This window comes from Papilio polytes, unplaced genomic scaffold (genome assembly GCF_000836215.1).
Source record: "Papilio polytes unplaced genomic scaffold, Ppol_1.0 DF823879.1, whole genome shotgun sequence".
NCBI classification, from domain to species: domain Eukaryota; kingdom Metazoa; phylum Arthropoda; class Insecta; order Lepidoptera; family Papilionidae; genus Papilio; species Papilio polytes.
The window spans coordinates 193768-218292 of record NW_013525325.1 but is presented as its reverse complement, the minus strand read 5'-3'; the positions used below and the strand labels follow the sequence as shown (position 1 = coordinate 218292).

Genomic DNA, 24525 nt, shown 5'->3' with positions numbered 1-24525 from the left:
CTCTAAATTATTTAATAAGAAAATAATAATTTTAGTTGAGTTTGATAATTATTTAAACCGAATATCGATAGTTCATAATTGTTCGCTGCGTGTTTCATCACCACGATACCTTTTTTTTATAGTGGGGTAATGCTTTACGCATACCCCCGCGCCCTAAGAGGGGAAAGGCGCGGAGGTTATGTTGGACTCACTCCCGATAAGCGGGAGCATACCAACTAAAACCCCAGTGTCTCCATCTTTTCACCGGGCACCGGGGTGTGGGCACACAGGAAGTATTCTTCCACTCCCATCACTACGATACCTGTCTATTAAGTACGGCATTTGACTTTAAACAAATTTAATTCGTCATATGCGTTATCAAACTAATCAAATTTATTTAAATAAACTATATCTTTACGATTATTCTAATTATATTCTTTAATAAATCCATTAATAACATTCTTTACGATAATTATAAACTCATAACATTTTACATGTTTTTTTTTTATAACATAAGGTGGCAAGCGAGCAAGCGGCCACCTGAAATCGCCAAAGTGGCAAAGCGACCGCTGCCCATAGACATCCGCAATTGCGGATGCGTTGCCTACCCTTATCCCTTATTACATGTTGCCGTCGAGATATGAATTTAGTCTTTTTATTTTTGTAATTTGACTAAACATAACCTGCAAATCGTAAATCGTTTTCAATTCCATCTGATAATTATGGTTCTTATCTTTTTTGTAAAATGTTTTAGTACATGTCAATACAACACGAGGTGGCACTAAATTTGCCAACTGATATGTTGTGTTAAGAAGAAAATTGGTAGCATGCTTTAGAATTGATGCAACACTAGATTGTCCGCATATACGTCACATCCCTAGCTGACAGCTGTCAATGTCATGAGAACGATTGGGATCTCGTGCATTCCTGACGAGATCTCTAATGCAGTGTTAAATTAATAACGCTAGTAACAGTTATATTGTTTAAAAGTCGTTACCTTTCAGAGAAAGTACCGGTAAAAAATTTAATTCACTCTCGTCGAAATTTTATTTTTACTTCTGTCCTGACATATAAAAGGATGGAAAAATAAAACAGAAAACCGTATTTTAATTTATTTTTTATAATTACAAGTACACCTTAACAATAAACAAACTACAATTTACGCTTAACATCACAAACTTGTAAGTCAAAAACTGTCGTCACATAACTATATACTAGCTTTCGCCCGCGACTACGCCCTCAAATTAAAAAAGTATTCTGTGTTCCAGACTTTCTTCTACATTGACAATCACCGAGATCTGTTCAGTAAACATAGAATAGAATAAGAATAGGAATATCTTTATTGATCGGGGATAAAGCTTATCCCATGTATACTCCAGACTTTGCTTTACATCTGTGCCAAATTTCAATAAGATATGTTGAACCACTGCAGAATGATCGAGTAAACATTAAAAAACTAAAACAATGAATCCCACTGGAGCCGTAACTTATCCCGGGATAAAAAGTAGCCTATGTGTTCTTCCAGACTGTGCTCTAAACCTGTGCCAAATTTCATGGAGATCCGTTCAGCCGTTTAGGCTACAAACGCTAACAAACATCCATCTATCCATCTAAACTTTCGCATTTATAATATTAGTAAGATATAAACATACATCTAAACTATCACATTATATTAAAAATTATCTACACATTTTTTACATCACTTCGCGCTATCAGAATATATTAAAAAAAATAAACTAATTAAGAAGGAATCTAAAAGTGTTGCAATGCTGACTGTATTGGGTCCACGTTTAGCTATAAATGCTTGCTAGTCTTGGTACACGTACCATGTACTAAAAATAAATCAAAGAAATGGGACCCACCTGCAAGCATTACCTTTCGGATAAAAAAAGAATTATCAAAATCGGTCCACTAGCGGCGGAGTTATGCCGTAACACACAAAAAAAATATATATATATCGACGAATTGAGTACCTCCTTCTTTTGGGAAGTCGGTCAAAAAGTAATATTACTCGGCACTGTACTAAAAGTAACGTTACCGAACGGCTTCTGTTAATCTGACATTTGGCACTTTTAGTACACTACACGATATCAGTGTTCGCTTCTTCATTGTTTGATTTGATTGTATATTTGCCAGATTGAAGTATCTACCGTCGATAATAAGAATCAAAAGTGGATAAAATTATTTATAACTTAAATTTATTTTCGCTAATAACATTATTGAACATGCTTAAAATTTGATGTGAATATATAACCCTCGTTATATTCTATTCATGTATTGTGTTCTCACAAATCTAAAGTACTAAAGGTACTAAAAGTGTACTAGTACGTTTTCCCAATTGTACTAGTACGGTGCGCACTTGCAGATGTCCGATTAAGCCCAAGACTACAGGATGCTCTACGTTATGAATTAAAAAAAAACAATATGGCCGCCATTAATGCAATTCGACGTTTAATTTAGACTCCAGTTCTCATGTCAATTGATTACACTAAGTTTTTATCCTAAGATGTCTTGTTTTTAAATCGTTTCTTTAATTTTGATAGCATAATAGCCTTACAAATAAACGCGGTATAAAAACTTAGTACATTAAAACCTCGATAACTCAAACCTCTATAACTTCAAATAATATGTTCCCTTCCCATCAGAGACCAAAACCTCTACAACATAGACCCTTGATAACTTAAAACCTCTATAACTTAAAATATTTTGTGTTTCCCTTGGACTTTAACTTATCGACTTTCTACTGTACTATTTGTTTATACTCAGTTTATTCCGAAGTTTTATACCGTGTTTATTTGTAAGGCTCTATATTTATTGATTCGGGAATAATGTTTTAAAATTAGATTTATGCTTTGTACCTTGTACATGCATATTTAATGTATGTACACTGTCTGGTACATCTACATTACATAAAGTACACCGTACTACATGCGGTGTACTTTGTACTATCCCTATATATTCAGTGGAATTATTAGATTGCGGTATTTGATCAATATTGTCTGTTTTATCAGATTTTCTATTCATATTGTCTTCGTGTAGTTTAGTTTTTATATGATCATGTTCTGAACCTTTTAAAATATATAAAGAGCATATATCGCAATATGAATTCATATCGTTGATTATTAATTTATTTTTTTTAAATACATCCGTTTCTTTTGATATGTGTTTCTTTCCGTTTATATGTTCTGTTATATTTGACTCTTTATTTGGTATAATAACGTTGCATACTGTACATAAAAGGTTTCCACTCTCTAATATATTTAGTATGTAAGTAAATACGGTTTTCAATCTTTTGGATTTCGCATCATTTTTATTATTATTTTCATGAATTTCTAATTTCCTCATATGAAAGTATGATATTATATGCTCGTAATTCATATTATCTTGTATATAAAAGGAGCATAATTCGCAAAAATTACGTGTTTCTTTGATTATTATTTTATTGTTATCTAACAATTCCATTAGATTTTTCATATGTTTGTTCCCTTCTAAATGGTCTTGAATATTAGAAGTTCTTAACGGAACTATTACATTGCATATTTTGCATGATATTTCATTACCTTTCGGTGTTTTTTCCATTACTGATGGGATATCTATTTCAGTTGTACCATTATTTATTTCTTGAATAGAATCTTCTTTAGTTTTAATTTCAATATCTTTTGATGTATTTATTTTATCTATATTAGATTCTTTTACGTTTATTTTTTTAACTGCGATTATATTTGCTTTGTGACTTTCTAGTTGAATATGATAATATTGGTATTCCTTTACCATGTTATTATGACAATATTTGCAATAAGTAGATCCATTTTTAACTAATAAACCATTAATGTTTAATATTTCTTTAACCGTCTGTTTATGTTTGGAACCGTCTAGATGTTCGTTTATATTTCTTGTTGTATTAGGTATTGGTACATCACAGAAATAGCAAGATTTCTCTTGATTTGTTGTTTTTATCATGTACAAATCTGGATGTAAAGACGTTTCCGATATTAATTCTGAATTTTGTTTGGTTGATACGTTTATTGGAATTATATTTTTTTGTTCTTTTGATTCAATAATCTCGTTTGTTTTATTTAATTGTGACAAATTTGTATTAGCATTCTCTAATAAATGTTCTACTGGATTTTGAGACGGTAGTTTGACTTTCACTTCATTCGCTTGTAATTTCAGACTACCCACATCAACAGTTTTATGACTACCGTCAGATTTGTTGGGTTCTTTTTCGTGAATAGTGTTGTTTATACTGATTTTTGATTTAATTCCATTTACATCTGGATCATCTGTGTGAATGAGTGAGTTTTTTAATAATTCTATATGTTTTTCGTTGCACATTGTATGTAGTAGGTAGCTCTCAATTAATTCATTACATATTATACAATGTGTAGTTGATGTATCCACCTGTTGTAGAAAAAAATACAGTTATTGAGTAAAAAAAAATACTACCCATTTATACTAATATTATAAAGAAAAGATTTGTATTTTTGTATGTATAACGTAAATTACTGGGCGGATTGCAAAAATCATTTCATTTTTAACATCCATCTAAACTTTCACATATATAATATTAGTAATATTCCTTGCGTTAGCGACACTCATTAACATGTTACCCATTATAAACCCATTGCCAAGCTACCCATATTATCTATACTATTATAATAAAGCGTAAACACACACTTCTTTGTTGCCATTTTTAAATAATTCTTCTTTTAATAAAAAGCCCTACACTTACGTCACGCTTTAGGCTATATATTTTCTCGCCATTAAACTTAGGCGGTAAATATTTTGGATAAAAACCCTAATGTGGGAAAGAGACCATAAGTTGCTGCCAACATCAAAGAAGCAAGATTGTCATGTCATGTCATTTTGACATTTGCTATTGATAATTTGACAAATGTGTATAAAATGATTTTTTTATAATTTTATGCGGATAAAGTCGTATATAAGCTAGTATTTTTATAAAATAAAAAGTTTAGTAAGGTAACTCGTTACTTACTTCTCTGATGCAATGATATCCTATCACATTCGAAATGTTCTTCAAATGCTTCTCCGTTAATATGTGATTACCTTTCCTTTGACAGAAACTAGAGCATAATTGACACGCGTATTTCCGTTTGCCAATCTTTTTGAAACCATGATAATTATCACGTTCCACTTTTATTTGGACACCATCTTTGGTTTCGATTATATAATACTTTCCATCAAGAGATTTTAAAACATGACTCTTCGTTCTAGCATTGAATATTTTAACTTGATTATCAGTTTCTCGTTCTTTACTTAATACTTCTTTTGTATTATCGTCTATTTCTTTAAATTCATTTGATATTTCTTCATCTGAGCTTTCATCTGAAGCTGTAGAAACATTTTCTTTGTCACAACTTTCTGATTCATCAGAATGTATATCACAATCGTTAGCATACATTTCTACAAGACTTTTGAACATTTTCTCCTTTTTAACAGCAATCCTATGATAATCTGATGAAATATGATCCATTTTATTCTCAACAGCAACAACACAGACATCACAAAAATGTAAAGAACTTTTACATTTAGATATTAAAATGTTTTGATTCGTATTTTTATTAATTCTTGACATTGCTGTATTTGCTATTTTCAAATATATCTTATGTTTAGGACTGTTTATATGATTTTTCATGAATATTTTAGGTACTTTTATATTACAAATATGGCAAATTAATTTGATATTAACATCGATATCGCTTGATGAATCTGTAAGAGAACATATTAAATTAATATAGAAAAAATATGTGGGCAAAAATCAAAGGAAAGTTTAATTTTTAAATTCTATAAGAAAAAGATGATGCAAATGTAACAGAAATGGATATTTTACATGCATCTACAAATGCTAATCAAAAAACACAAAAAATTGAGACATTTTTTTTTTTATAACATAAGGTGGCAAACTCGCAAGCGGCCACCTGAATCCGCCAAAATGGCAAACCGACCGCTGCCCGTAGACATCCGCAATAGGGAATATGCATGTATTTTTTTTCTTTTTTTAAACGATTCTACTTGTTATAAAATAACCACAAAAAAAATTGACGCGAAAACATTCAACCATTGAGCTAAAAATAATAAAATAAAATTACGACCACTTTCGAGCGACTAAAACGCGACCGGAGTTGTCATGAGACAATTGACGTCAATCGTCTATTCCATTCATAACATACGTGCGTTTTAGAACTTAGCGAGGGAATTTGAAAAAAGACACTTTTTAATGATTAAATTTTGCCACTAAATCACATTATATTAAAAAAAAATCTTTGCATGAATGCTTTTATCGTAATAAAGTATACTTAAAAAAAGTTTGGTGCAATTTGGCGTCATATGCATATTGCCTATTGCAGATGCGTTGCCTACCCTTATCAGACGGAGGAGATGCACATAAAGAGGATATATCCCCTTCCTATGCATCTCCTCTACCGTTAAATCCAATTCCCGTTCCCATCCTCTTATAAGAAAAGGGTGGTAAAAGGAAAGGGACTTAAATTAGGCCTCCGGCACCACACTCATCAGACGAAACACGGAATTGCTTCCATTTCACGCCTGTCTTCAATTCTAACACAAAATCAATCAAATAAAATACAAAGATTAGATCAAGATGCTAAAAAAAATAGTAAAACATATCTTAAATCAAGAAATAAACGAAAATACGCTTTTTAATAATCAAAATTAAAGCGTGCGTACACCTTTGACAAAATTATCGCACAACTGTCGATTGTTTCTCAACCTTCAACTGTTCAGCACAACTAAAAATGGAGTAGTGTGCCATATAAGCTATAGTTTGTCTAAATAAGATTAGTTTGATAAATGACGCATGAAGTATCGAATTCAATTTGTATGAAAGCTGACGTACTTAATAGACAGGTATGGTAGTGAAACACGCAGCGAACAATTATGAACTATCGATATTCGGTTTAAATAATTATCGAACTCAACTGAAATTATTATTTTCTTATTAACTAATTTAGAGGACAATTCTAGTATTGATTATAGTGTAGAGAATTTAGCGATGACAGAAATAATAGCGAAGTCCAATTCGATTACGTACGGTTGTAGTAGTAATAAACATTTATTTACTCTCATTTTTTGTTATGGTCATTATTAATTTGAGAAAACAGTGTTTTTTATTTCATAAGTTATAATTATAAATCTATCGATTCCAACTTTAAGAATAAAAATCGAAAATCGATAAGATTGATGACTGATTTTACACAACCCATCCCTACTAAATTGTCAAACTAATCTATCTTATTTAGACACACTATAAGAATCAAAGACTAAACAGTTGTGCGATAGTTCGGCCAAAGGTAAAGTAATTCATAAAACATCAATTTTCAAATTCATTTATACTTCTTTCTGTTCCTAACATCTTTTATTTCTTCTGTCTTGATTACTTCCGTTTCATGTTCTACGTTTTCATAATCTGTTAGAATTGCATTTTTTAATCTGTCTTTATGTTCTGTATCTTCAATATGATTATAATTGTCTAGTAATTTATTGCATAAAATGCAATGCTTTTTAGCCGTTTCCAACTGCAATATATTCGATTAATATAACTAACTATAATAAAACCATTTTTAAAAACTTAGAAAAAACTTTTTCAACTCAGTCATTAAATTTTTTTTAAAATTTTTCCAACACTTCCTGCGACATGTTTTTAGAAATAAAAACGAAGTTTTCCATAGATCTGTGTATTTAATTCCACAATCCAATTTAAAACCGATATATTTTAACATAAGACAAATGTATGGTGATAAAACCCAAATTTAAAAAATTTGTATTTATTGAAGTAACTCCAAAACTACTGGGACGATTTTAAAAATTCTTGCACCATTAAAAAGGCAATTTATCTGTGAGTAACATAGACTATATTTTATTATTACTAATGTTTAGGAACTATTAATAAACAGCGTGTTTTTGGACGCCGGCGCTTCTTTGTTGCCCAAGATGTCACAATTACAGCATATTTTTGAATAACTCTTTTTTTAATAAAAAGCCCTACACTTTAGGCGATATATTTTCACACTATTAAACTTAGGGGGTAAATATTTTGGATAAAAACCCTAATGTGGGAAAGAGATCATAAGTTGCTGCCACCATCAAGAAAGAAATATTGCTAAGGTTTGTCTTGTCATGTCATTTTGACATTTGCTATTGATAATTTGACAGATGTCAACAATAAAATAAAATTTTCATAATTTCATGCGGATGAAGCCGCACGGGAACAGCTAGTATTAAATGAATAACAAACTCACATTTCTTATACAATTAATATCTTGTATTGGAGTTATTTTCTTTACATGTTTCTGTAAATTAATATGTTTCGTTTTCTTTTTAAATGTGTCGTTGCAGAATATACATTTATATCTGTGTTTTGCCGTTAACATGATTCCATTGTAACTGTCTGTTAACATTTTTATTAGATAATTATCTATTTTTATAACTAAATGCTCTCCTTTTATTGCTATTATATTATCAAATGTTTTAGGTACAATTGTGTTTATTTCTTCTTTACTCTTTGTTTCATTTATTTCATGATTTTGAAATACCGGATTTTCATCAGAGATATTATTATAAAAATCAATCAGTTTTTTCATTTTTAAATCTTTTTTAACGGCATTTTGATGAGATTCCGTTTTTAAATGTTCAGATTTATCACCAATAGATATAACTGTAACGCATGTTTCACAAAAAAATGAAGATTCCTCATATTTGTATGGATTAAAATTAATTACTTTGATTTGTTTTTTACATCTATTTATAGCTGTGTTTGTGATATTCAAATACATCTTATGCTTGTCACTTTCTATGTGATTTTTCATATATTCTTTGGGTACTTCTATTTCACATATGGAACATCTTTTTGTTAATCCTACATCAGCAAACATATCTGAAATATATTATACCTATCGGAAACATATATAAAGATCTGTTTTGTATTTGAAATCATATAAAGAGTAAACACACACTTCTTTGTTGCCTAACATGTCAGCAATTAAATATTTTTGAATAATTCTTTTTTTCAATAAAAAACTCAACACTTGCATCACACTTTAGGCTATATATTTTAACACCATTAAACTTAGGGGGTAAATATTTTGGATAAAAACCCTAATGTGGGAAAGAGATCATAAATTGCTGCCAACATTAAGACAGAAATATTGCTAAGGTTTGTCACCACATGTCATTTTGACATTTGTAATTGTAATTTGACAGATGTAAACAATAAAATAAAATAATTTCATGCGGAAGTCACACGGGAACAGCTAGTCTTACTAATATTATAAATGCGAAAGTTTAGATGGATGGATGTTTGTTAGAGTTTGTAGCCTAAACGGCTGAAGGAATCTCGATAAAATTTGACATAGATGAAGAGGATAGTCTAGAAGAACATAGGCTACTCACTTTTTTTTTTAATTCCGCGCGGACGCAGTCGCGGGTGAAAGCTAGTAATTCATAAATATTACCTGTATCCTTATCAACGCCACTTTCTGAATATCTCTTATCAATATAATTGGTTTTTCTTATAATTTTCTGTCCGGTTTTTAAACAAACATTATCTAGTAATAATAAAGACATATCAAGCTCATCCAGGGGTATCAAATATTTAGATATATCATCCATTTTAGTTGTTTAATAAAACTGTAAATAAATAAAAAGTGGTTGAGAAAATGAGGAGTAAAAGGGGGCATGATATAAGAGAGGAATCACAGGACATTAGTTATGAGTGTGGTACACCGGTAGAGGTAGACGAAAAGAGATGTATTGCGTAAAAGGTGACATGATCAAAAAGGGAGTGACTGAGATGACGGATGATAGTTATTAGTCTTGGGCTTAATCGGACATTTGGGAAAATGTACTAGTACACACTTTTAGTACCTTTAGTACTTCAGGTTTGTGAAAACACAATACATGAATAGAATATATCAAATTTTAAGCATGGTCAAACATATGTTATTACAGTGCCGAGTAACATTACTTTTTAGTACATCGTACATGTACTACCCAAGACTAATAGTTATCTGGAGGACGAAAACCCGGTGCGTCCTACGGGAGTGTAAATAAATAAAAAATATAGTTAGAAATTTGAAATGAGTAAATTGATTTTCTTACATTTGATTGAAGTTTTAAAAATTGCATATAAAGTTAAAAAAATCATGGATGGCTGTTTGTGTATGGATCTCCAAAGGTCACTGATGTAGAACATAGTAATGAAGGCATAAGTAACTTTTTTAAATATCGCACCGACGAAGTATTTCGATATAGACAGAACAAACAATCATAATGTAGTATTCTATAAGTACAAAGATTGAAATACATTTTAAAATGTAAAATGTTATGTTTAGAATATTATACAAAAGTGATAAGGACTGATATATGAAAATTCAACACAAAGGAACTACATTTCCTTGATGACATATCAAGAATAGGAGAAAATACAGTAGTGTTTGTAAAATATACTTTAATAATATTAGTATTAACCAGTTAAGAATACCCTTATACTGCTTACCATGAATTTGCTTGAATATTAGCTAAAACTTGTACACCTTTAATCTCTTATCAAAAGTTATCTTTCATGACAAATATTGAAAAAACAACGAAAATGAAAATTATCCGCCCATAGATAAAAAGACGGAATAGCAACACTGATCTTCAAAAAATGGATAAGCTGTAAAGTTACTGCACCGATTTCATTTTCACCATTTCAGCGATGACAGTAACAGTTGGTAGCAGTGGTGTTAATACGAAATAATATATCAAAGAAAGTTGTATGTCGGTAAAATTAACAGTCGAAACTTAGTCAGAATAAATCAAAAGTTTTCATTACAAATCAAAAACCTATCCATTTAAACAGAGCAATGGCATATCAAAGACTAAAATATATTTTTTATTCGATTTTTACGGTTTGTGTTAAATTTACCATCATAAGTTTCGATGATCTGGACACGTTTAAAATCACCTTGTTATCATTGTCTTTGTCTAAAAAACCCCCAACATAACTGAAGGAAGTTGATTAAATTATTAAAAGCAATCACTGAGAAAGCAATTTATTAAATTCTCGCACAGCGGGCAATGGCGAGGACTATGCTCGGTGTTTCTCTAATGGAGAAAAACCGGAACGACATGATTCGACAGAGAACCAAATTAGATCATATTGCTAATATGGCGGTCTGACTATATTTTAAAGGAAGTCATTTGTGTCGAAATATCTAACAATCGGAATCGGGATCGTGCGAAAACAATGTTATCAATCCACGTCCAATCAATTTAATAAGCGTGGTTGTAATTAATCTAAAAGATATGATAGTGGGAATTTTTTTCCCAAGTTACAAAACTACGCATATCTAAAAGATCTAAGGTGCTGTCATAAATTAAACTTAAATCTAATTTAAACAAACTATAAAAATAAGAAAACATTGGTTTTTCATTCGGTCATCAAAATCAATAATGAAAAAAATACAGACATTTACAAAGGCTGTTTTTTCGCCTTTATTTTGCTTATTGGCTTTGATTTGGTCATGGTTTCACTAGTTTTTTTTATACGCTCTTTGGTTTTATGTAAAAAATTTAATTGGCAACACTGATACGCATTCAAAATGGTGAAAAGTCGATAATTTATTGCCGTACTGATTTGTCTAAACTAGATTGTTAAAAAACCTTGTACATTTATCATAAGACTATAAAGTCTATAGGTTTTAATGTTTTTTTATTAGTTTTAACTTGTTCGGAACGTTTTATTGTTTAGTGTTTTAAAAATGGAGGAGGAGGAATCTTCGGATATGTGCCAGACTTGTCTTGTACGGGGCCGTTTCCTTTACCCGCTACGAAAATTGACATCAACGTTAAATGAACTGGGAATTCCTATTAAGGTAAGTTGCAAATACATCACCTTCCAAAAATACAATATCGATTGGTAATCAATATCAAATATGGCGGATACAAGTGTTGAAATGATTTAGGCTTGCTCTCTTCAGCGTAAGGCTAAGGGTTTGCTAAGAAGGTTGCTAGCTTTCATAAAGATTTTTCTATTTCCATTTTAATTTTTACAATTGCATAGGGGAGTAATTACCCTCAACGTCTGGCAACGCCCATGAGTACATTGAATATTGACGTGAGTTGTGCTAGGGCTGCGACAATTTGAAGGTAGTCTGCATACTCTGCCCACCTCTACCCAAATTAATATGTGTCAAGTTTACCCACAGTGGGCTAGCTGATGATTGGCCTAATCATCCCTAATATAAGGTACCGGAGGCCTAATTTTAGTCCCTTTCCCTTTCCTTAAAAGGAAAGGATGGGGAGGAAAAGTGGATTTGATGGTGGAGGAGACGCATAGGAAGGGGAAATGTCCTCTTTAAGTGCGTCTCCTCTGTCAATGAAGGGTAGGCATGCATCTGCAATTGCGGATGTTTGTAGTCAGTGCTCATTTACATTTCGGTGGATTCAGGTGGCCGCTTGCTCGTTTGCTACCTTATATTATAAAAAAAATGCAGGCTCCGACCATCAGTGGCGATGTAGAGATTATTATGTACAGTTGTGGACATCCTTGGTCCAATTCAGGAAAAATTGCCTTGTTCATTGCAATAAGACAAAAACCTAATTAGATAGCAGTGAGTGGTGTAATTGAAGCCTATTGTTCACCTTATTTATATATAATAGCTTGTTCGGAAAGTCATTTCGTTTTTTTTTAAAGACAGTTTATGAACATAACATTTCGAATTACAAGTCGAATTCGACAAATTTAATTTTTCACCGATCTCTCGTGTGGTTATCTGCCGATTTGCATCAACCAATGCTTTAACGCATCTTTGTCAGCTTTGACCGGCCTTCCAGACCGTGGTGCATCTTCGACATCAAAATTGCCGGATCGAAATTTTGCAAACCAGTTTTGGCACTGGTGTACTGTTAACACGTCTTCTCCATACACATCTGTCAATTTATTTCTCGCTTGGACAGCATTTGAAGTAAAATATGACAAAAATGCTGCTTATTGGTCTCCATATTTAAAAGGGCACCAACCAAAAACTACTTTGTAGAATTAATAGAAATTGCCTTGCAATAACAGCTCTCAAGACATATAATGGTTATGTGGCTTAAGCGTGAATTTATTTTCGGGAAAAAAACGAAATTACTTTCCGAACAACCCAATATTTTTAAATCTTTGTTGATTTTAATCTGGGTATCACTAGTTAAATAATAATAATAAATATTTATTCAGCTCAAAAACACATTGCAACATAATATATACACTTGAACATAAAATACAAAATACAAATGAAAAAAAGACATTAACTATTTATTATCAAAACTAATAACTGATGACAAAAACAAATTGCCAAGAGAAAAAAAAAACAAACACTAAACATATTAGACATTCTAACCATGTGTTGTAATGCAGAACTGATAGGGCCTCTGCTCAGCTATATGTTAGTACACATGTAAATCTATGTCAGATAAAGTTCTTGTTGTGTTCTTAATGTGTGAACACAATGAATGTGTTCAGTTCATGCATCCTTATATGAGGCCTTTTGACATTTACTTTTATAAGCAATCTTGCTTCCTTAATGTCAGCTTGTAGGTTTTGACTCTTTCCCGCTTGACTATTTCTTCTAAATTACTTACTACCTAAGTTTAATAAAGTGAAAATGTGTTGTTATATATATCTATACTTCTATACTAATGTAATTAAGTGTAAACACAAATTTGTGATGTGAAATGTCAGCAATCACAGCATATTTTTGAATAATTCCTTCCTTTCTGATACAAAGGCCTACACTTACGACAAACTATTTAACTTAGGGAGTAAATAACCATAAAGTGGGGACATAAACCAGAAAGTGTTAAGAATGAATGTGGCTACAAAGGAAGAGGAAGACCGATGAAAGTATGGATGGACTGTGTGAAAGAGGATGTGCTTAAGAAAGGAGTGGATTCAGATATGGCTGATAGAGATGTGTGGAGCAGTACATACTGTGCCGACCCTTCATAAGGGATAAGGGCAAGTTGATGATGAAACTTAAAAAATAAATTGAAAAAACCTTTATCTGGGAGACAAAAACTAGCTGACGTCAAAGAAGCAAGCTTGCTGGTAATGTTGTTATCCAATGTCAAAGGCCTTTGCTGTCTGTGCATTTGAATTTTGACATTTGCAATTGTGAATTTCATATGGATGTTTATATATTTGTTTCAGACAGATGTGACCACCGGTGTGTGCTGGGAATGCAAGACATTTATTATGAAAATAAAGAAATTTAAACTGCAAGTTATCAAAGCGCAGGACGCGTTGATGGAAATAGCAACGGTACCTATAAGCGTTTTTTACGATCTGAATTCATATCGAAATTAAGTCTCCGATCAAAGGAAATGTTCAGTTTGGATTTTATTCTCTATGTAAACTTCTAACCCTTTAAGTTGAATGTTCATGGAATTATTTATATCCATAAAAACCTTGTAACTATTAAATATATGGTTTTAATGTTATGTATGTAATCCAAAATATTCAAAGAATTAAATTACCTTCCCATTTATAATTGAAACAAAACCATTTATGTTACATCACTTATATTGTTGAACAATAAAAGTTTCAACAAAATGGGTACTAAAAGATGAAGATTAAGTATTTAATTTGATATTTCAACAGCATAAGGATTTTCAATCATTAAGCAGATTATCATGTAACACTAAATATACGTATGATCTAGAAATATTACACACAGATCCATTAGATGATATTAAAACTGAAATAAACGATATTGAAGTAAATAAAGATGAAAAAAATAGTTCAACAAAAAAGGTAACCAAAAAGGAATTGTTCAACCAAAAAGGAGTTGAATCACAAGTGAGGGGTAAATACACAAAGATAGTGTTTACGGAAGAGGAAATGTTAAAGAATAGAGAGGAAAAAAGAAATCAACCTAATTACAAAAAGATAATCTACAAATGTGATTCTTGTGTATTGGGTTTTACAAGGAAGGAAAACTATGATTTACATGTAGAGAAACGACATGACGAGGTAAGTTTTTATAATCTATACCTATCATCCGTCATCGCAGTCATCACTCCCTTCTTGACCATGTCACCTTTCACGCAATACATTCATCTCTTTCTATGTCTACCTCTACCGGTGTACCTCCACACTCATAACTAACGGTCTTATTTCACGTGATTCATCCCTTCTTATAACATGCCCCATGCTAACCTTTTAAGCCGTTTAGGCTACAAACTCCATCCATCAATCTAAACTTTCGCATTTATAATATTAGTATAATGATGTCAAGGAGAGTGGTCGCGACCCTCAGGAGTGAGGAAACCGAAGGGAGGGAGAGAGAGAGAGAGAGGGAGAGAGAGAGATAGATAGATAATGACACCTATTGGTAATTAATTTTGTTACAATTATAATGACGTGGCTTTGAAAATCATGTGGAAAAAGTATCATGTGTATAACTAAGTTTACTGAAAATATATTTTGAATATTTAGTTTAGATGTTTGTTGAAAACTGAATGGATCTCTATCATTATCTTGAGGATAATCTAACACATAGGGTACTTGATTTTAATGCCGCAGACATCGTGGGCGAAAGATAGTTTTTTTTTTTATAATATAAGATGACAAACAAGCAAGCGGCGTGAATCCACCGAAATGGAAAGCGACCGCTGCACAAACATCCGCAATTGCAGCGTTGCCTACCCTAAAGAAGACATGCATCTCCTCCATCGTCAATTCCACTTTTCTTTCCCATCCGTTCCTCTTAAGAAGTGGAAAGAGGTAGGGACTAAAATTAGGCCTCCAGCTATTGTTAATTTTTTTTTTCTTTCCAGAATATCGGAATAAACATATGCAATATATGTGAATCTCGTTTTACTAATATAAAAGCATTGGACAAACATCGTAAGAAGCATTATGTAGTGTATAAATGCAAACTCTGTGATTATGAGACATTAGAACTATGGTCTATGGTCAATCATTCAAGATTGAAACACAATAATGATGCAGAAGGACAAATACATTGTAAGAAATGCAGTTTTATTGCGAGGTGAGTGGTCCTTAACTTGGCAGAGTTTTATTTTTTCGAATATCAAAAATAATATTCATAGCACTTAACTTGATTGAAGGTGTCTAAAAAAAAAACTGATGTATCTCTACAGATACACTAACAAGAAAAGGTATAACAGGTATTAGTGGTAGAGCCCGCTTTAACATCTTTGCATTGTAGGGCTCTACGCAATACCACGACCACACAGACAGGCGGGAAGTGGAAGCAATTCCATGTACACTGATGAGTTGCCGGAGGACTAATTTCAGTCCCTTTACCTTTCCACAATTTTCTTAAGAGGAAAGGATGGAAAGGATAAGTTTATTTGACTGTGGAGATGCATAGGAAGGGGAAATGTCCTCTTTATATGTGTCTCCGTCAATGAAGGGTAGGCAGCGCTGCAATTGCGGATGTCTATGGGTTGTCGCTTGGCCATTTTGGTGGATTCAGGCCGCTTGCTCATTTGCCACCTTATTGTATATAAAAAAACTCTTTACATCAGCGATATTGTATTTCAGAAACCCAGAAGAGATGTCTAAACATGTACAAAGTCAACATTTCTTACAATGCAAAGAATGTGGAGATAAATTTAAAGGCAAAAATACATTAAGAACACATCAAATGTAAGTATTTTCATACTAATACTAGCTGCTATCGGCATGGAATTTAAAAAAAACTAAATCAACTAGCCTATGTGTTCTTCCAGACTATCCTCTACATCTATACCAAATTACATTGAGATCCGTTCAGCAGTTTAGGCTACAAACTAACAAACATCCATCTAAACTTTCGCATTTAAAATATTAGATTTGCTATTGCCCGCGACTTTGCGTGGTATTAGAAAACATACGAACTATATAAATAACAAAAAGCTACCTATCCCGGGAACCGGACATTTCTCTGAGATGAAGCTTATCCCATGTGTACTCCACACTTTGTTTTATATCTGTGACACATCTCAATAAGATATGATGAACCGTTGCAGAATGATCGAGTAAACATTAAAAAACTAAATTAATCCCACGGGAACTAACTATTCAGGGATAAAAAGCCTATGTGTTCCAGACTATACTCTAAACCTGTGCCAAATTTCATCGGAATCCATTCAGCAGTTTAGGCTACAAACTAACAAACATCCATCTAAACTTTCTCATCTTACTAATATTATAAATGCGAAAGTTTAGATGTATGTTAATGTTTGTAGCCTAAACAGCTGAACGGATCTCCATGAAATTTGGCACAGGTTTAGAGCATAGTCTGGAACACATAGGCTTTTTATCCCGGGAATAGTTACGGTTTCTGTGGGATTCATTAATTTAGTTTTGTAATGTTTACTCGATCATTCTGCAACGGTTCAACATATCTTATTGAATTTTGTCACAGATATAAAACAAAGTGTGGAGTACACATGAGATAAGGTTCATCCCAGAGAGATGTCCGGTTCCCGGGATACGTAGCTTTTTGTAATTAATATAGTTCGTATGTTTTCTAATACCACGCGGACGAAGTCGCGGGCAACATCTCGTTTATAATATTTATATGTTTTGTTTTCAGACGTATACATGCAGTGAAACGTGAATATAAATGTGATATATGTGAAAAATCGTTTAAAACTAAATCTCGTTTGGAATCTCATATTGTGACTCATAATAGTACATTGGCTAGAAAACTGTCATTTTGTACAACTTGTAATGTGCAATATAAAAATATATATGTGTTCAGAAATCATTTGAAAAACAGTGCAAATCATTCGGAGAGAACGTAAGTTTGTCTATTTATCTTTAGCTTTCGCCTGTGACTCTGCCAGCGTTAAAAAAGTAAATAGCCTATGTGTTTCAGATATGTCAAATTTCATCGGAATCCGTTCAGCAGTTTAGGCTACAAACAAACATCCATCTAAACTTTCGCATTTAAGTAAGACTAGCTTTTGTCCGGGAATCGTGGAATTATAAAAATAACAATAAGGCGTTGTCCCACAACTGGCTGATAGAGGCTCAGATAGCTTATAACGTCACTGTCAGATAAAAGAACAACGATATTTTCATCACATATTTTACACGTTGGATTGTTAAATTCTACCGATACTAAGGGCGTGTCCCATCACTGGCTGATAGAGGCTCAGATAGCTTATAACGTCACTCAGATAAGGGAACAACGATATTTACATCACATATTTTACACGGATTGTTATGACAATTTACAATTTGGTGTGACAGGCCCTTAGTAGTGTATGTGTTCCATACTATCCCCTACATGTATGACAATCATCGAGATCCGTTCAGTTTAGGATACAAAGAAACAAACATCCATCTAAATATACATATTCATAATATTAGTAAGATTTATAGCGACTATAGGAATTCGCCAAAATGGCGAAACAACGCCTTGGACACGCATTTTATTGTAATTTACTTTTAATTGAGGATAGACGCAATATTTCCCCTTTCTTTGTCCCTTCTAAATATACTTATTATTGCAATGCATCTGTATTTAATTATCTATTGGCAATTGCTTCGCTCTTTTGGCGAATTCATGTGACCGTTTGCTCATTTCTTACTAAATTATATAAAAACATCTTTGTTTATCACTAGCTGTTGCTTGCGACTTCGTCTACGGAAAATTTAAAAATTAAAAATATTTCTTACTCACTGATAATGTAACTTCTTAATATTAATTTTTTTTTTAAATTGGTGCAATAGTTTTTTGAGTTATTACAATACATATAAAAATACAAAGATACAAATCTTTCCTTTTAATAATATCTGTATAGATTTGTACTTTTGGAATTAAAAAAAATATTAAAAAACAACCCATATTTGGAAGAGATTTGTTAGTGAAAGAATTTTTGAAGTCAAATAGTTTTATTGAGTTATTTCAATAAATATTAAAATACAAATCTTTCCTCTTTATAATATAAATAGCTGTTGCCCGCGACTTCGTCCGCGTATTAGAACACATACGAACTATATAAATAACAGAACGTATCCCTCAAAAACCGGACATTTATCGGAGATGAACCTTTATGTGTACTCCACACTTTGTTTTATATCTGTGACAAATTTCAATAAGATATGTTGAACCGTTGCAGAATGATCGAGTGAACATTAAAAAACTAAATTAATGAATCCCACGGGAACTAACTATTCCCGGGATAGCCTATGTGTTCCAGACTATGCTCTAAACATGCCAAATTTCATGGAGATCCGTTCAGCCGTTTAGGCTACAAACTAACAAACATCCATCTAAACTTTCGCATTTATAATATTAGTATAGATATTTTTTCTTTTCAGATATGAGTGTAAGGAATGTAAAAAGAAATTCGCATCAAAAGTATATTGGAGGAAACATTGGGAGTTCTATCATTTACAAAAATCACAATTTAAATGTGAAATATGCAATAAGGTAAGGTTTTTCATACTAGCTATTTACAGTGGTAGAGTCCGCTTTAACATTTTCGCACTGTAGGGCTCTCAGCAATACCACGACCACACAGACAGGCGTCAAATGGAAGCAATTTCATGTACTGATGAGTGTGCCGGAGGCCTAATTTTAATTCTTTTCCTATTCCACCCTTTTTTAAGAGGAAACGATGTGAAGTAAAAGTGGATTTGACTGTAGAGGAGATGCATAGGAAGGGGAAATGTCCTCTTTATGTGCGTCTCCGTCAATGAAGGGTAGGCAGCGCTGCAATTGCAGATGTTTATGGGCAGCGGCTGCTTTCCATTTCGGTGGATTCAGACCGCTTCTTCCGGAGGAGACGCACATAAAGAGGACATTTCCCCTTCCTATGCGTCTCCACCGTCAAATACACTTTTCCTTCCCATCCATTCCTTTTAAGAAAAGGGAAAGGGATTATAATTAGGCCTCCGGCACCACACTTATTAATGTACGCGGAATTGTTTCCACTTGACGCCTGTCTGTGTGGTCGTGGTATTGCTGAGAGCCCTACAGTGCAAAGATGTTAAAGCGGGCTCTACCACTTTATTTATGTGTTACTTTGTTGTTAATTAAAATAAAAGTTTGTGTTCTTTCATACTGTTTTATATCTATACTAATATAAGAACAGCTTTATAAATAAACGCGGTATAAAAACTTAGGAATAAACCGAGTATAAGCAAATAGTATAGTAGAAACTCGATAAGTTAAAGTTCAAGGGAAACACAAAATATTTTAAGTTATAGAGGTTTTAAGTTATCAAGGGTCTTTGTAGAGGTTTTGAGCTCTGATGGGAAGGGAACATATTATTTTTTGAAGTTATTGAGGTTCTACTGTACTCATTTTGCTTATAATCAGTTTATTCCTTTTTATATCGCGTTTATTTATAAGGCTGTTAATTTAGTATAGATTTAGATAGTTTATTATGAAATTTATTCTAGTTGTTTATTTCTGATTGGAGATTGAAAAATCACAGACAGACCCAACATGGTGTAACAAGAAATAGAAACCACACTTGTAATATATGCGGAAAGAAATTCTATGTAAGTATAACATTTCATTTACTGCGATTAGTTTGAAATTTAAAAAAATATAAAAAAAACATAGCCTCACTCACTCACTGATATTGTAGCTTTTTAATGGTGAAAGAATTTTGGAAATAATCCCAGTAGTTTTTGAGTTATTTCGATTCTTACAAAAATATAAATCTTTCCTCTTTGTTTTATTAGTATAGACTCTCCATTCCCGTGCAATTTCATAATCATAAAATTATTTCATTGTTTACATGTGTCAAATTATCAATTGCAAATGTCAAAATGACATGACATGATGACAAACCATGGCAATCTTGCTTCCTTGATGTTGGCAGCAACTTATGGTCTCTTTCCCACATTAGGGTTTTTATCCAAGATATTTACGCTCTAAGTTTAACGGCGTGAAATATATAGCCTAAAGCGTGACGTAAGTGTAGGGCCTTTTATTAAATAAGTATTATTCAAAAATATGGTGTAATTGCTGATATCTTAGGCAACAAAGAAGTGTGTGTTTACGCTTTATTATAATAGTATAGATTAGTTTTCGAGTCGGATTATAAGCGTCGGTGGCCCAGTGGTTCGTGCACTTGACTTGTAATCTAAACGTCTTAGGTTCGAATCCACCTGTACCTGTGATTTTCGAATTTCATATGTACATTTACTTAACATTGTGAAGCATAGATATGCTTGATATGATTCACAGATGTGAAAAAATTCAAAGATATGTGTGAAGTCGCAGTTGACTATGTCCTAGTCACTCTTAGGGCTCCTCTTAGTGGAGATAAAGTGAGCTGGTGATGATAGATTAGTATTAGTATAGGTCTTACTTCATAGTAATATTATAAATGCGAAAGTTTAGATGGATGGATGGATGTTTGTTAGCGTTTTTAGCCTTAACGGCTGAACAGATTTCAATGAAATTTGGTATAGATGTAGAGGATAGTCTAGAAGGCTACATTTTTTTTTAATTCCACGCGAAGAGAGTCGCGGGCGAAAACTAGTATATGTTATTCGTAAGATGTTTGATTAAAATATCATAATATTTTTTTCCAGACTCAATCAACTTTACGTGGTCATCAATTGACACATTCTGAGGAACGGAGCTACATGTGCGAGGACTGCGGGGACACGTTCAAACAACGACCGGCTCTCTACACGCACTCGCGGCTAGTGCACAAGATGAGACCTGTCACAACGACCACAGTGTGACCAGAACTACCACGTGATTACGACCACAGTGTCATTACAAAGACCATGGTGTGACCGGAACTAAATTGTGACCAAGACCATGGTGTGACAAGAACTACCGGAGTGTGATCACAAGCAGTGTGATTTCAACGACCATGGTGTCACCAGAATACCACAGTGTTATTACAACAACCACAGTGACCAGAACAACCATATTGTGCTTACATCAGCCATATTATGACTACAGAAAATACGCTATAGGGTCTCAAAGTAACTCTGTGGAGTGTAGCTACCGCTACATGTTACTATTACCAACACAGTGTGACAATAATGACCACAGTTTAACTAGAACTACCATATTGTGATCACAACCACCACATTGGGAGCATAAGACTACAATATGCGGTTATTAGGTAACTGAGAAGCGTGTCTTCGGTTACCACAGTCCGAATAACACAGTGTGATCAGAACTACCACATTGTGACTACAATGACCATAGTGGGACTACAGCAACCATAGTGTGACACAACATTGTGACCAGAACGACCATAGTGACAATAGTGACCATAGAGTGAAGTGTAGAACTGTCAGTGATTGTTGTGATGTTGTCAATCAATTGCATAATATTTGACATTAACAGTGAAATGTGACTAATAGTGTGTCTAAATAAGATAGATTAGTTTGATAAATGACACATGAAGTATCGAATTCAATTTGTATGAAGGCAAATGCCGTACTTAATAGACAGGTATCGTAGTGACGAAACATGCAGCGAACAATTATGAACTATCGATATTCGGTTTAAATAATTATCGTACTCGACTAAAATTATTATTTTCTTATTAACTAATTTAGAGGACAATTCTAGTATTGATTATAGTGTAGAGAATTTAGCGATGACAGAAATAATAGTGAAATCCAATTCGATTACGTACGGCTGTAATAGTAATAAACATTTATTTACTCTCATTATTTGTTATGGTCATTATTAATTTGAGAAAATGGTGGTTTTTTAATTGATAAGTTATAACTATAAATCTATCGATTCCAACTTCTATAAGAATAAAAATCGAAAATCAATAAGATTCATGACTGATTTTACACAACCCATCCCTACTAAATTTGAAATGAATTGTCAAACTAATCTAAATTATTTAGACACACAATTGATGTTAGAACATTAGTATATTAAATAAAACTTCATTAATATGTATAATTGAAGATTTCTGGCTTATAGTAGTCTTCTGATTGAAAATATATTTAAAAAATATCTATAGGGAATTACATTTTATGGTGGAGTTGTCAGTTTGACCAAACCACGGAACGTCGACATGTTTACAATTAAATTCGATTTTGAGAAATATTTGCATGTAATTTTGTTTTTAATATGAGAGAAAGAAAGTTAGGAATTTGCTTACCGGTTAAGAAATGGGTCCATGGTGAATTGAATCGGCTACAAAGGAAGAGGAAGACCGAAGAAAGTATGGATGGATTGTGTGAAAGAGGATATGCTTAAGAAAGGAGTGGATTCAGATATGACTGATAGAGATGTATGGAAGAGCACATACTGTGCCGACCCTCCGTAAGGGATAAGTGCAAGTGGATGACGATGGTATTTGCTTACGAAGTAAAAAAAAAATCTTTGTTCGTGTTTCTATAATTGACATATTAATTAGCTACGTCGTAGTCTTTGACTCCAAAAATCAAACAAAAAAGTGGGACCCACCTGCAAGCACCTTTCGGATAAAAAAAGAATTATCAAAATCGGTCAACTAGCGGCGGAGTTATTCCGTAACACAGAAAAAAAAAACATATAGAATTGTGTACCGCCTTTTGGGAAGTCGGTCAAAAAAGGAACATGTCAAAATCAAATCTTGAAAAATATAAGTTTCTCAAGAATGGTAACTCAAATTCAAAATTCACCTCCCCTACCTTATCCTACTTCCGTAGGATCATCTCCTGGTTTTCTTCCTCCAAATAACTATCATCCATCATAGTTACTCCATCACCTTTCACACCTCTCTGTCTACCTCAACCGGTGTACCTCATGCATAACTAACGTTCTTGTTACACGATTCATTCCACATATGACCATACCATGCTCTTTTACTCCTTACCTTCTCTACCGGATCCTTGTAAATCTGTACATTTAAAGCCAAAAAGATTTAAAAAATACATAGAGGGAGAGAGAGGAAGCATTTTTTTACATCAACGCTATCTATCGATAGATCTTCAAAACGTCAATAAATTTTATTGTATTTGAATTAGTCGCCGATAGATGTCACTATATCATATTTAAATTATTTTGTGACTTGTTTAACAAAAGATGGTGCTTATTATGGTTTAGTAATTTTATTACATGACAATACAACTGCGTGCACACCTTTCGATTAGGGTTGTAACGGAACTCTGCTTCCGCATCCGCAAATGCGGAATTTCCGCAATAAATCCTCCGTTATAACATCGCATAAAGCGGATTTATTAGGATTTATTGCCTCCGCTTTATGCGGAGTTATGACGGAGGTTACATTACGTCTTTAACACGAGTGAGGCGATTAGGTCTCGTTTATGCGGACTATTCTACATAAGTGACAATTAAGACTTGTTAAACAGTTTACGAGATACGTAACATCCATCCATACAAACTTTCACATTTATTATATCATTTTGTCGAATCAATCAGTTTTAGTTTTTAATAATTATACCAAAAATTTGTTATATTGATTTTTAATGTATTTACTATATTTGAAATTTATTAAGTTATCTACTTAATTCTGATAGTTTTAACGGTAGTTAACTGTTTTATTAAAACTTCGAGTCAAAGCAACATTAAG

At 32.8% G+C, this 24525-nt stretch overlaps 2 protein-coding genes across 9 annotated transcripts; one reads left to right on the top strand and one right to left on the bottom strand.

The window, feature by feature from the left end:
• Nucleotides 1–2638: 2638 nt before the first annotated feature.
• On the bottom strand, nt 2639–10627 carry LOC106103065. 8 transcript variants are annotated; one of them, XM_013282721.1, is made up of 5 exons: nt 9471–9560; nt 8259–8893; nt 7354–7535; nt 4976–5709; nt 2639–4380 (listed from the first exon to the last, which is right to left on the bottom strand). In XM_013282721.1, the coding sequence occupies exons 3-5, from the start codon at nt 7370–7372 to the stop codon at nt 2791–2793; spliced, it is 2343 nt and encodes a 780-aa protein (XP_013138175.1). In that variant the 5' UTR covers nt 7373–7535; nt 8259–8893; nt 9471–9560; the 3' UTR covers nt 2639–2790. The 8 variants fall into 8 exon arrangements, with proteins under 8 accessions (XP_013138175.1, XP_013138176.1, XP_013138174.1 ...); XM_013282722.1 differs by having other exon boundaries at nt 7371–7535; XM_013282726.1 differs by lacking the exon at nt 2639–4380 and adding an exon at nt 10514–10627 and having other exon boundaries at nt 5637–5709; nt 7371–7535; nt 9471–9645.
• A 954-nt stretch (nt 10628–11581) lies between these two features.
• Nucleotides 11582–22019, top strand: LOC106103016 (zinc finger protein 585A-like). Its single transcript, XM_013282643.1, has 9 exons — nt 11582–11873; nt 14192–14302; nt 14642–15013; nt 15820–16034; nt 16553–16657; nt 17589–17795; nt 19325–19436; nt 20411–20512; nt 21557–22019. Exons 1-9 carry the CDS (start codon nt 11760–11762, stop codon nt 21710–21712), a joined length of 1494 nt encoding a protein of 497 aa, XP_013138097.1. The 5' UTR covers nt 11582–11759; the 3' UTR covers nt 21713–22019.
• The last annotated feature ends 2506 nt before the right edge of the window (nt 22020–24525 follow it).

Coding starts and splice junctions, on each gene's coding strand:
- LOC106103065 (XM_013282720.1), bottom strand. CDS start 9,627: ATGGATGATATATCTAAATATTTGATACCCCTGGATGAGCTTGATATG. Junction 5,710..9,470: donor TGGCGTTGATAAGGATACAG/GTAATATTTATG, acceptor GTTCTCTTACAG/ATTCATCAAGCGATATCGAT. Junction 4,377..4,971: donor TCATTGCATCAGAGAAGTAA/GTAACGAGTTAC, acceptor TACAACAGGTGG/ATACATCAACTACACATTGT.
- LOC106103016 (XM_013282643.1), top strand. CDS start 11,760: ATGGAGGAGGAGGAATCTTCGGATATGTGCCAGACTTGTCTTGTACGG. Junction 16,658..17,588: donor ACATTAAGAACACATCAAAT/GTAAGTATTTTC, acceptor TTTTGTTTTCAG/ACGTATACATGCAGTGAAAC. Junction 20,513..21,556: donor TATGCGGAAAGAAATTCTAT/GTAAGTATAACA, acceptor ATTTTTTTCCAG/ACTCAATCAACTTTACGTGG.